Here is a 13,482-nt window from a genome sequence, read left to right as displayed (position 1 = left end):
TGCTAAGGTCTCCAAAGCCTAAATAGCCGAAGTGGTGCGCTCAGCCTAACAGAAGCAGAAAAAGGAACAGATGACTATAAAGTCTGGAAGATCAGAACGAAAACGAGAAACTGTCTGCGTAAAAAGAAAAGTTAAGATGTCGCCATCACTTGAAGAGTTGAAGGTTTTAGCTGTGTTCACCAGCTCTTTTCAGGTTCACCCTGCTTTTTCAGTTAATGACAGAAGAAGGGGAAGAGAAGACAAGAAGATATTAACAAGGAGGGGGCAGCTGATAAGCTTAACTCTCATAATAGGCGACATGGGTGAATTTATTGCCTGCAGAATGCTGACAGGTTAGCAGGGAAGGCATTAAGTTACCATAGAACCAGTAACTCTGCAGAACATTTGGGTTTTGTGGCTTTTTTTTTTGTGGGTGGGTTGTTGGGGGTTTTTGTGTGTGTGTTTTTTATTTTAAAGTATCCAGTACAGAGAGGGGCTCTTATACTGAAGCTTTAATACTATTCTACAGAAACATATGGAGTTAAATGAAAAGATACAGTTAGCGGAAAATAAACAGGAAATGAAACAATGACAAAGATAAGATAACTCTAGAAAGCCTATCAGGAGTCCTCAACAGAACAATGGGGAAGGCTATTAATTAGGAAACCCCCACGCCTGTCTCCAGCTGAGCTGGGGGTTTAGTAACTCCCAGCCCCGACCCCAACTCATCACAAGGGTGTACTTAGACAATGATTCAATCTAACAGCCCAGTGCTGCCCAAGGAGACTTTCCTGCTCCTTCTCCTGAAGTCAGTGCTCATCTGACCTCTCAGTGAGCTGATTCAGTTTGCGAAACTGGCAGAAAACTAGTCTGGCCAAATACGGGGCAGGGGAGGGAATAAAAAGAGAAAATCTGTCTGCTCAGTAAGATGAACTGGGTGCGAGATACGAGCCAACCGCCAGCACTGATGCAACATGCATGTGGGGAGGAAACAGAGGAAAGGTAAGAGGAGCAGTCTAGGGGCAGGCTGAGACTCCCCTTTTGTGCTGCAAAAAGCATTCAGCACAGCCATCTCTCATATCTGCGATTTCACAGTTGCTAAGCTGAAATAAACATAGCCCACAGTAAAAAAAAAGTCCTGCTTTCTTTGTCCCAGCCATGCATTTCTGACACACCCTTGAGTTTCAAAACAAGTAATAGTTGTTCCATAACACGTTGAAGAGCCATGTAAGCTCTAGGGACACTAGGGAGGTGGCAGGAAGGTGAGGCTGGAGAGAATGGACAGATCACCTTTAGACAGCTGCCCAAAACCATCATGAACTTGTGGAACTGCCATCTAAGAGAAGTAGCACAGTAATCATTAAAATAGTCTCCATTGGGAAAGGGAATGGGAAGAACAATCAGTCCAATGTACTAAACACTGGTGAGGTTTCTCCCACAACCTAAGAGCAAGAGGTCTGTGTAGGATCGATATAAAAACCAAGGCAAAATAAAAAAGATTTACTGCCACAGCCTCTGAAGTATTCCTATCCTCTTCAGGCAGAAAAAAAAAGTAAGTATCAAGGTCTGTAAAAATTTAGCTTAGCTATGCTGAACTACAAAACAATTCAATCTACAATCACAACAGCTACAACTTTTAGAATACTATTTTTTATTTCAGTATAAATATTAACCTACTTGAAGTGAAGCTATGAAAGTTTATATGGTTTTATCTCACAGCCCAGTATGTAAAATTAAAGTTGGGGTGAGGCAAATGCAATAACTCTAGGGCATTAAAGACAGCCAAGTGAAATATAACAAGCACTGACTAAAAAAAACATACTTATAAGAGTATCTGCTTTCCAAACAAGCCAACAGGACTCAAAATGTAAGACTACGTATTTTTTGTCATCTGAACCTTGTATCTGAAGACAGATTTAATGCATTTATAACAGAGTGACATGCCTGCTTAATCAGAAGTTATGCGAGAAATTCGGCAGGCTACATTACACAGGTCAGATTAGACAACAGTCCCATTGTGGGTGCTGAAAGAGATTAGTGCAAAGCACCAGTCTAATAACAAAAAACACTTCCTATATTTCCATAACAGAAATGCTTATTTATTAAAGGGTATGGTCTTCTGCATGGACTTAAATACTCCACATTACACTGAGGATTACACAAAGCAATTCCTCTTGCCTGTAATGCTTTCCCTAAAGCCATACAATGTTTTGACTGACTGTTCTTTGCTTGGGATTTACTGCAGCTTCAGAGTTAGCAATAGCCAAGAAATACTACAGTGTCTATGGAGAGATGGCACAACTTGACATATTTTATGAAATTGGACTAAGATCAAAGGCAAAAAACAAGTACTTCATCCTGTATGATTAAGTTTCATTGGAAGGTTGACAGTGTCACCTTGTAGACCTCCTAGCTGTAAAGTTATTCCTTAGCCAAAGACTTCTAAAACTCTTATCCTAGAGCATGTAGAGTCATGCTACACAGTTAGCATCAACCAAAAGAGTACTAGGTTATACACATTTTAAACTTTTTTGTGATTCAGTAAACGAGCTTCTTCAAGTTTTCTTGCTACATCATTAAACAAAAAAACCCCAGGCTGTTGTATCATTTCTTAATGCAAGCCTGTTACTACACATAACGTCTTTAGGGCTACATTAGATGTCTCCATCTTTAACTGTAATACATTATTTAAACAATCACTCCTTAGTCCTATTCTCTATGGGATTTCAATCATTGTTCCTGACTTTTTCCTTTAATATCTTGATGCTGATTACATAATAAGAAACAAGAGTCAATGTAATATACAGAAATTATATTAAAACAGTACAAAAAACCTGTTACTTTCCTACAGCATACTTGCACATGCAGCTTTATATTATACTATCCTTCTCTCCCAAACCCAGAAAAAATAAAGCACTGAAACAACATGCTGTTTATATGCCACCATTTAGCTCATAACTGCTTCACAGACTTCTCATGTGACTCTTTAAATGCATTTTGAACTACTTCTCCTGAGGCAAGACCTCCCTCCCCCTAAATTCAGGTTTTATTAATTCTGTCAGTTTTCTGATTATTCCCCCCTGCATCTCTTATAAACCAAGCCTCTTTTCAACCACCTCCCTCCATAGCTCTGTATATCATGATCCCTAACCTTGGGGCTTCTTTGCTCTTCGCTCCCTTAACCTCAGTATCTTCTAATGCCTTCTCTTTCCCTGCCTCCGCTGGGAAACCAACAGCAACACATGTGCCTTCAGCCTTGAGTTTTTATGCCAAACACCAGCTAGAAAACAAACACTGCCTAGACAGCTGAATGTTTACTCCAAATAGATATGGATTAAATTCTCTCCATCTTTCCTTCAATTTAGACATAAACGAAGACACTCTTTTTCATCCAGCCACTAAATTTCCGTAAGGTTTGCAAGAATGTTGATGTTATTACTACTGTAGTAAGTTTGCCTGAAATTAGTAAATAGGCTTAACAATTATTTACAGAGAAAAGTGTGTAACAATCAGCTGTCCATTCACTGAGAAACATGGGAAGTAACACTAACCTAAAATGCAAAGGATTCCATCAGGTTGAGATTTGCTGCTTTGTGTCAGGATACTCTGAATGTTTCGAAGGCGGCTGCAGCTGCAAAACAAAGAGAATTCATCCTTAAGGTCAGTGTTCTGAATTGCTCAAATTCCATAGGCTAAAGAGTTGACCTAGCTTTTTTTTTTTTCCTTTATTATATAAATTAAGCCGACACAGTTCAACTTGGGTATCTTTTGTTTGAAATACATTTAGACCTCATATCAAACCCCAGATTATTTATTTTGTCCACTACGAGATGAAGCACATAGCCCTGAGAAAAGACTAGAACCCCTATCCAATCATTCTAACCAAGTGGCCTGTTGATCTCTAATAACCTTCAGCAAAAATTTCTGTTCAAGTTTCCTCTTACCACGCCAGCAACACTCCTTTCTCTACCGGAGAAGTAGAGAGCAAAGCAACATGAGGCAGGTCATGCCCAGGTAGAAAGCTGACAAGGGAAGAGACTGCCATAGCTCCTACATCCCAAGAAGAGTTCACAAAAGATGAGTTTCAGCACCGTCAGCATGATCAGACAGCTTCCACCCTGTCTAACTACATAATACAGACACATGCCAGACCTCCTACAAATCAAAGTGAACAGCATGAGATACGTGTAGGGGAGAAGGCACAGAGAACTCTGCCTCCACTCACAAACCTGCAGGGTTTCATCCATATGGTCTCATCCATATTCTTGGTCAATAAAGCATCAGTGTCATGCTATCTGCAGTGTCCCAGTGATGCTTTTGCTTACCAGTATGGAGAAGACTCAAAACAGGTCACCCTATCATTATTACAAGCACATACATAAGCAGAAATGCAGAACCAAGGGAACTTTCAGACAGAAAAGATAGTAATTTCAGTGAGCGCTGAGATAGGTGCTCCTGACTAGGAGCACCTCTCTTATAATTTAAGTTTCAGGTACTCCAGTTCTTCCTTGCATCTGGCATTGCTCTCTAGAATTTTACCCAGTCCATAACAGGAAAACATATAGCCAATACTCTTATTTAAGCATAATAACAGCTGACCTCCAGAAGAGTGTCACTTTTTAAGACAGATTTTTTTTTCCCCACAAGACAGATTAACAAACTGAACTTACATTTTACAGTCAAAAAGTAAACCACAGCTCAAAACAACTCTAAATTAATAATACTCAAAGCAAGTAATAAAAGCAGGAACTTTTTCCTCTCCATACCCAAAGAAATATCTACATCATTTTCATAAGGTCCATGTTACTTTCCTCATGACTTTTGTATTAAAACCATGATTTTTTTTCTAAAATGAAGAGTTAGGGATAATTTTAAACCTGAAGTATAATCTTTGATAATCTACACTAAAAAGAAATGACACAATACCAAGTCTTGCCAAGATTGTAATAACCAAAATGAATTGTTTCTCATATAAAGTTTAATTTAGTTGTCTAATATGCATCTTTAAGCCAGGCAAAAAATTCAGCTACAATAGCCACACAGAGAGCAACATAATTTGAGCTTCTAGGCAACATTTTGTAAGCTTGTTTAAATACAGATAGAAGGCAAGAAATTGCTGCTGATGATATTACTGAATGTGTTTTCTTGTTCACAGTCTTGTTTACGTAACTATGAGCTGTTCAGCTCTAGGAAACAAGTATCTCTTATAGCAACACTGCAACAGAGCTAAATTCATGATTTGTTCAATAAACAAGAATTCCTATTTTCATAGTTACATAAGCCAAGTAAAAAGCAAGTAGATCTTTTCAGTAATACTACAATTATGCTATACTTCGTCTGAAAGACAGAACGAACATGAAAGGTTTACATTATAGCTTATCTAAATGCAATTCCAACGTTCACAACAGACGACAGACAACATTTGAAGATACTTTCATATGAAGCACAAAATCAATGTGAAACACACCAGTTTTATTTTTTCTCAATTTTAGGCTGCCTATTTGAGGTCTGAATCCCTCAATTACTCTTTTTTTCCTGAAACTTTCTGATTCATATTATACCTTGCACTGTATCACAGTCTACTCTATAGACATAGATATTTTGATCCATTGTGAGATACAGAAATGGAAATTAAAGCCACTGATGACAGCAAGAAGACACCTAATCAGGTACTATCAGATGTTGTTGCCCATGTAGGTGATGCTATGAAGTCCACGAAAGAAACATTGAACTTTACTGCTGCACACTTTAGCAACTGCTTATTATTTGTTCTTTAAAACCTAACCTAAAACTGAATCTCACAGCCATCTGATCTTAAGATTTTGTATATTATTCTGTAATATTTTCATCCCACCATTAAACAGGACCCCTGACTAGCTAGGTGAGAGATGATCCACTATGGCAAGCTATACAGTGCTCGTATTTTTGTACTTCCTGTGCCACAAGATCAAGAGCAGAAAAAAATGCTAGACTCTTCACTATGGGTACAAACAAATTTCACTTACTTCATTTGTTAGCATGCAAAAAAGCCTACAGTTATTTAAGGATCAGCTGCAGGCAAGCACAATTGCTAGCGCCTCTGTAAAACACAAGAAAATGGAAGCAACTTTATGTACAGACAAAGCCCACATGAAAACAAAAATGCTTCCAACCTATCTGCAAAGGCCTGTTTCAGAGAAAGCCTTGCTTCCCGAGACTATTTTAAGGACAGATTGAGGACTGTGAGAAAGTATGCCCAAGGACTTCTGCAGTGACACAATAAGCAGCTTCCAAACTGACTTTTATCAAAACATTTACCGTATCAGAGGACACATCTTCTTGCTTCTGCTCAGAGTGAGAAAAGAAACTGTCATCAGAAAAAAATATCATGAATGCTTCCAAACTGAAGCCACAAGAGGTAGATTTTCATTAAACTCCTCTCAGAAACTAGATGCAAAAATCCTTCTACTAGTTGTGTTCAATTTGTACTCTCAAGGCAAATTTAAGTAATTCTTCAGCCAAAGACAGGTTTGTCTGGAGTGTAAAACACTTTTAAAACCTCTTATGGGTTATAAACACAGTATGAATACATATTTTGATTTTGCCATCAATTGTTTTCCCCCTATACTGATCGCTTTTAAAAGAAGAAAGGAATGGTTCGATCTAAATTTGATAAAGAACAAGTACGGAAACTCATAAGCAACTTGTGGGGGAAGACACACTCATTTATTATAAAATATTACTATATGATACAAGGTAAGTTATTCCTAAGATCTTTAAATTTTAACTTCACACTAACAACTTTGACAAAAGGGAGACCTGATCAAATACATTTATCACCTAAAAAGAAATACTGTAATAAGGCTGTGCATCGGGACCAGAGCAGAGCAAAGCAAAATACACAATGTTTTTGTCTTCTTGAACCCTGTGAAAGCATTTTTTGAGCTGTTCAAATAAATTGTGGTGGGGGAAGAGGGGAAGAGGAACTGGGGGAGGAAAGTACTCACAGGTTTGTTCTGGGTTGGGTATTTTTCCCCTTTCAAGTTTTGATTTAAGGTTAGGAATTTTACTCTCCTAAAATTAGTTCCAGTATCTTTCACAGATATTGTAACTTTGGTGCACCCCTTAAAATACATAAAATTCTCAGATTAAGTTGCTAAGAAATTTCTGTCAAGCAAAGTTGAATGTCAGTGCTACATTTCCTTCAGGAGACAGTCCTGACATAAAAGGAAAAAGCACAGGGCAAATTATATGTTCATTATTTCATAATGAGACATATGACCATAAAGATGTTTATTTCAATCTTAATATTAAACAGCCTTCAACAGAATATTTTTCCTTGCCTCGTTTAAAGAAGTGGTTTCTATGAAAGAAATCCTTGGAAAATCTTCTTCAGAGATATATTTTCAATGACATTTCAAGTGTGTATAAATCATTACATTCAAAGGCTGACATTAAAAACAGAAGACTTCTGTATCTGAAGAACAACGTTATTCAGAAATACCGAAGAGAATAATTAGAATTCTTACTACATGCTTTTAAACAATACAGGCTAAACTCTGTAAAAAGTCAAAGAAAAAATGGCTTTTTCTTGCATTTCACATTAAACAGTCTTCTGACAAAAACAAAGAAACCATCCTGGGAACAAAATTCCATTACTTTTCCCGCCTCCAAAGCAAGCGCCCTAGCCAGGGTACTGACTTTTTAATCCTTTTCATTTTACCACAGTAACACAATTTTAAACAGAAGCACTGAAGAATGACCTCCACACAATGGCACAACTTTCTGGGCTTCAGGATGCTTTCCTGGAAGACGTGGCTCTGGATCCACCCACATACGCAACTACAACTACATTTTACAGTAGCTTGATCCTGAAAAATCAGCATTAGGTGTGTTCAAAAACACAGATCCATGAAGCTCTTCTAAGGAAACCCCAAATTCCTGAACTTCACTGAGACTTGCATGAGACACCAGGTGCAAGCTACATAAGCTAGGTCTATTCCAACCACATCCAGTAAGATAACCACAGACACCCAGGCTGTTTGGTAGTAGTAAGGAGTTGAAGTAGGTGAAGTGAGAATTTTTCCAACATACAGTTTTGTACAGAAGATGTAACTTCAACATTGGCTTAATCCAGCATAAGAGCCCACCGTGCTGCAAGGGGCTGTCTCGCCCTTCTCCCTGCCTTTGTATTTGCACTAACAATCTTGAAGCCATGTGTCAACTCAGATCAGCTTACAGATCCAAACAAACTCTAGGCCAGGAATTAAAAAAAAAAAAAAAATGCTTTCAAACATCAGCAAGCTGATCTGACTGCTGATGAATGCGGGTCAGAAGGCAAAGCCACAGTTTGGGGTGGCATCTGGCAATAAAGTGTGCTTGGACCAATTAAGAAACTATACGTTGAGGTACTTGATATTCTGCTAATCTTGGACTAGATAAAAAAAAAAAAAAGAGGAAGATAATTGACAATCATTAACTTCTAAGAATTAGTGCTCATCTGTTCACATGTCTTCATACTAATTATGCAAAGTACCTTGCTTTACAACAGCCTATCCTGTCACAACTTAGTAACAGACACAGCGCTGCAAGCCATGTATGTCGGAAAATAAAGAAAATATTAACTGTGTCTTTCTCAAACAGAAGGAACAAATGTGGGTTTTAAATAATGCCACACAGTATTTTAATTCCCATTTTATTTATGTTTCCATAACATGTTACTTTTTTTCTGCATCCCTTGCTGCTAGCTGAATTTATTCTGTGCTTAAGCTTGCTGTTTTAATCCAGTGGTACTAATGCAACGATATCAGCATCGATCCCTGATTGATTCCCAATTGATTCCCACAGGCCGGCTTACCATATGTCTGGGATGGCCACAGCTGTGGTTAACGTGCAATTCAGCTGACAAAGGATGTGATTTCACTGTGTTGAGTGTGTTTTTCTTCATATTGGCAGATGTTACGCTCCTCCCCCACAAAGGCTAGGCAGTCTTAAAAACCCACACGTGGTAAAGCTTTGATAGATAGCAGCGAACAAGGGGAAAAATCTGAGACACCCCTGGCAAGCTTGTGCAAATCCTCACATTAACAAGGTTCATCTTCAGGGAATGGCTTGAATAGATTCATGCTGTCTACTTAGACAGACACTGGCTTTTACATTAAATACTTGATGTTAAAAAATAAATAAATAAAACGGAAAGATAAAACCATTTACACTTCTTTCCAAATCTCACTTCTTGTTAACTTGCTGCTGCTACCATCTGTTTCCACTCTACCCTCAAAAAATCAAGTTTATTTTTCATAGGCCTTTTGTTGACATCACAATTTCTACCAGAAACATTATTGTCTCCTTATATTAGAGTATGGGATTTCCCTGGATTTCCCACAGTCTGACATTATCACCATCTTAACATATTTGTGAAAACAGAAACCAGAAATCAGACTGAGTTAAGGACTCTCAAAGCTTCGTCAATTTCCAAAGCAGTTTGTTTGAAATTTACTAGCTAGCTTGAACAATAATATGCTTTCTCAGTTTGGGGTTTTTTTTCTTAGCTCACCAAAATAACTGTTTTACTGCTTGGCACTCACAAAAGACAATGGCATTCACCCACCTTAAAATACATGACAATTTTCCAGCTATCTTCAAAATTTCTCTACAATGAACACAGGGAACTTGACTGTAAATAGGAGATCTAGCAACTTTAAAAACACTTAGCATGTTTAGCAACATAAGTAGCAAATATTAAAACTGGATGTAAAGGAAGAAATTCCAACTCTGTGCATTTTACAGGACCAGATTCCTTGCTTCTTGACTTTAACTGGATAGCAATATTTAATTCTGTAATTCAGAGACCTCAAAGCACCCAGGAACAGGCATGAATCTCTCCTTATTAAACATTTGGGACTACCCAATGCCCTTTTGCAAATTACAAGCTTGCTCAGGATCTTTGGTACTTTAGCACATCTGAACAGCAGCACTATTTATTAAGAATGCACATCAATATTCATACTGATATTTTCTATAACCACACTGGATGATGCAGCACTTCAGCATACTTGTTTGCTGTGAGTAACGCACAGATGGGACCTCAACATCAGCAAATGGACTGGAAATGAAGTTCTTCCATGGGTGCAATCAAATGACAAGTAGCCCATCACCTAGATACATGTATATCCCAGTTAGATCTGCAGCCTTGATGCATTCATCAAGTTTAACAGACTGATATACAGACACCAGCTCTGTATTTTCAATTTATTGCAGCATGTTATCAAGATGCCAGCTATTCCCCTCAAAAAACATTATCACCTGAGAAAATGGCAGCATTTGAAGAAGCAGGAAAGACTAGCAGCTGCAGTGTAATTATTCTGCCACCAGTCAATCCCTGATCAGGACAAGGCAAGTGTCTCACACTTCAGCAGAAATCAGAAGTTAAGCTACAGTGCCTTAAGACTAAATTTACTTTCAGAGCCCATTACTGGACCACAACGCCACAAAGCATGAAGCGCGATACTCCGCCATCAGTTCAAGCTGAATTATCACCACGGGGTAACTTTGGCTGAAGCTCCCCAGGCATCTGGGTTAACTTAATAGCTCTGCTCCTCTCCTTGGCAACTTTTCCTTCCCAAGCACTTCTTCTGCCTTCCTATTCCTATCAACCATATAGTCTCACAGCCCTCTTAACTTTGGCTGCAGCTTAGCACTCAACAGCCCCGAGCCATCTTACTTCCCTAATATGGTAGAAAACCATCCATATTCAAGGAATGGGGTTTGTTTCTCTCCCCCCCCCCCCCCCCTCTCCCCAGTACTTCAGCAAGTTAAATTAGCTTTCTCTTTGCATAGCTAAAGTGTAGTGCATTCCTTCAAAAAAATTTGGTGAAACTGTGCTATTACAAAATCCTGAACCTCGGCATAATTACATGAGGAACACATGGACAGAAACTGTTAATCTTTCAACACAGATATGTCCCCTGCTAAAAGTGGTTGAGAAACTACAACTCTTTCATCCCTGCACCGCCATGTCCCCCAATCACCCCACTGACTTCTCCTCTGAAGCCGCAGGAAAAAAGCCACATACTTAACCACTATGTGATTAAAACCAGAATGGTTCAGAAGACGATAATACTAAGGCATATAAGCAGAGACAACATAAAAAATGAACCCAAGTACTTATTTTGCATTTCCCCACAAAGACACACGGTGAGACTGAACCTCTATCATGTTACAAACATGGGTAATTAATAACAAGGAATTGGATTCTCTACTTTACATAAAGGCAATGCAAAATTGGGTGAGTCCAGAGCCCTACCAAATAGAACAAGTTTACATTGATTTTAGTTGGTGATATTTAACCAATGCATTTTATAGAAATTTTGTTCAGAAATGCGCATATTCTGAAGGGAAACATTCATTCGCCACTAAACACAGACATATGAAACATGACATCATCTTCTAAAAAGGCATATCCTTTTTTGGGCAACACTCATCCCTTAGTTAAGGGCTTTTTTCTTTTTATTTACAAAACCATTCTTTACTTCCTTTTGTTGTTACAACGCCTAGGGTCGCTGTGGTAAACGACAGCTCCCAACACACCATACGCAGACCAAAACTCTGAAGTATGTGGAAGAACTCCAAGAATTATCTCTGGCCGTTTCTCTATTCTTTATATAGTCTTAAGAATTTTTCCATTCCTGTTTGGGACTTGGGGGTGGGGGGAGGAGGGTAACGGATTGGGGTTTTTTTAGGTTTTTTTTTTTATTAACTGCCTAGTATCTGCTGACTGCTTGGGAAATTTATTGCAAACACTGGCCTCCCTGCCTCCATCTGGCCTGAAAAAAAAAAACTGCACAAGAACAAATGTTAAGGAGGAAAAAAATTAACGGATGACATGCCTCCTACAAACATGCCAAATTACAGATGCTGTCTGGATCTCCCAGTGGAGCTCAAAAGCTTGCAGATGTTCACAGAGTATCAATGTTCTCATGACAACTCTAAAACAGGATCTCAGATTACAAAAATCACTCATAAAGAGAGAGGCTTGAGTGGAAACCATTTTCTCTTTCAGCTTTTTTTTTTTTTTTTTTAAACCATTTTGGTATTTTGTTACCGGTCATGCATTTTTAGATACTTTCCAGTTATAAACAAATATTAAGATGTTTCTAAACAGATAAGATGAATTTATTAAGTGAAAAAAAATATTTGAAATGGCCACCTTTCCTTCCCTCTTATGATCAATTCAATTTCTAACTGCAGGCAGAGAGGGAACATAACCATTACAGAACAGCCATGTTCATGTATTGCAAGCAAACAGAGCAACCTCCATTTCTCTCTCACATTGCAGAATTTCTCATTTCACAGCCATATGGTCTGAAAAGTGAAAATGCTTTCATTCCCTTCTTGTACCAAATATTAAAACCTTTTTTTTATTATTGAAAATCTACAGCAAACATAGACCCACTTTAATACCCACGTAGCTTGACCAACTGTTTGTCTGCAATTTACATGCAATGCTGCAATTTACATGCAAAGTCCCAGATACTTTATTATCTGACTTCACACTGGTGAATACTTCCATCTATTGTGCTATAATTATAGAAAGCATCAAACACTTCACTTCCTGGGTTGTTTTTTGTGATATTCAGACACTTCAGATAATACACTGTAGCTTAATACACACACATGGGTGCACCTTCAGTCTTGAAAAGCAAATAGAGCTCCAGCAACCTAACGATATCCAAGCTGACACCCGAGCTCCCACAGAGCCAACGCTATCATCTAACATGTCACCATGCCCCATTTCTTGTCAAGCTCTATCCCCCATATTTCTGAAGCTCAGAGAATGTTATTGGCTATTGAGAATATCCTCAAGCAATTCTCCACAAGCCACACAGCAGGTTCCCACGCAAATACACAATCTCCTTTCTCTCCATAAACCCCAACCCCTCGCAAATCTCTTTTATGCCTACCTTAATTCGGCTTTCCTATCTTTCCCAAGGTAGGAAAGCCTATCTTTTTCCCTATTTCCAAGGCAGCCTCACACCCATCCCCTCCCAAACCAGACCCAGGCTTAGCTCCCCGCACTAACACCGCCCCAAGCCCACTGTCTCCAGACCAGCCCCTCTCCAAGGTCCCCAAACTTCTCTTTTTGTCCCCCAATCCATTGCAGCCTGCCACACACCCTCCTCCAGTGCGATTCAGGATTCACCAATCCCTACACACTCACAAGGTCAAGTCAGGCCCCTGCCTGCCATTCTGTCAGGACCATCAACACCTCTCTCCCAATAGCCACCTGCAAAATTAGCCAACCTCCATGATGGTCCATCCCTTCTGCCCATAGCCCCAGCCCCTCAGATACTGCTCCTAGTGTTCCAGCGCCCCATAACCACCCCATCCTCTTTAATGACTCCTAATCTCCCTGCAATACCCCCCAAAAATCCTGAATGGCCCCTGCACACCACAACCCCCCTCCTTAACGTCCCCAACCCCTCTATTCTAGCCTACCTCTGCACCTCCAAAGCCCTTAACCCC

The 13,482-nt window shown here is 39.1% G+C and overlaps 1 protein-coding gene across 1 annotated transcript in view; it reads right to left on the bottom strand.

Moving 5' to 3' along the window:
- LOC104284239 (chromosome unknown open reading frame, human C20orf194) overlaps positions 1–13,482 on the bottom strand; it is a 136,527-nt gene that overhangs the window by 59,234 nt on the left and 63,811 nt on the right. The window contains exon 2 of the mRNA XM_009882543.1: positions 3,531–3,610. Coding sequence (XP_009880845.1) covers positions 3,531–3,610 — 80 coding nt within the window. The remainder of the gene's footprint in view (positions 1–3,530; positions 3,611–13,482) is intronic.

Source organism: Charadrius vociferus, unplaced genomic scaffold (assembly GCF_000708025.1).
Source record: "Charadrius vociferus isolate BGI_N301 unplaced genomic scaffold, ASM70802v2 scaffold213, whole genome shotgun sequence".
NCBI classification, from domain to species: Eukaryota; Metazoa; Chordata; class Aves; order Charadriiformes; family Charadriidae; genus Charadrius; species Charadrius vociferus.
The sequence above is the reverse complement of the archived record's forward strand: the minus strand, read 5'-3'. Positions and strand labels throughout refer to the sequence as shown.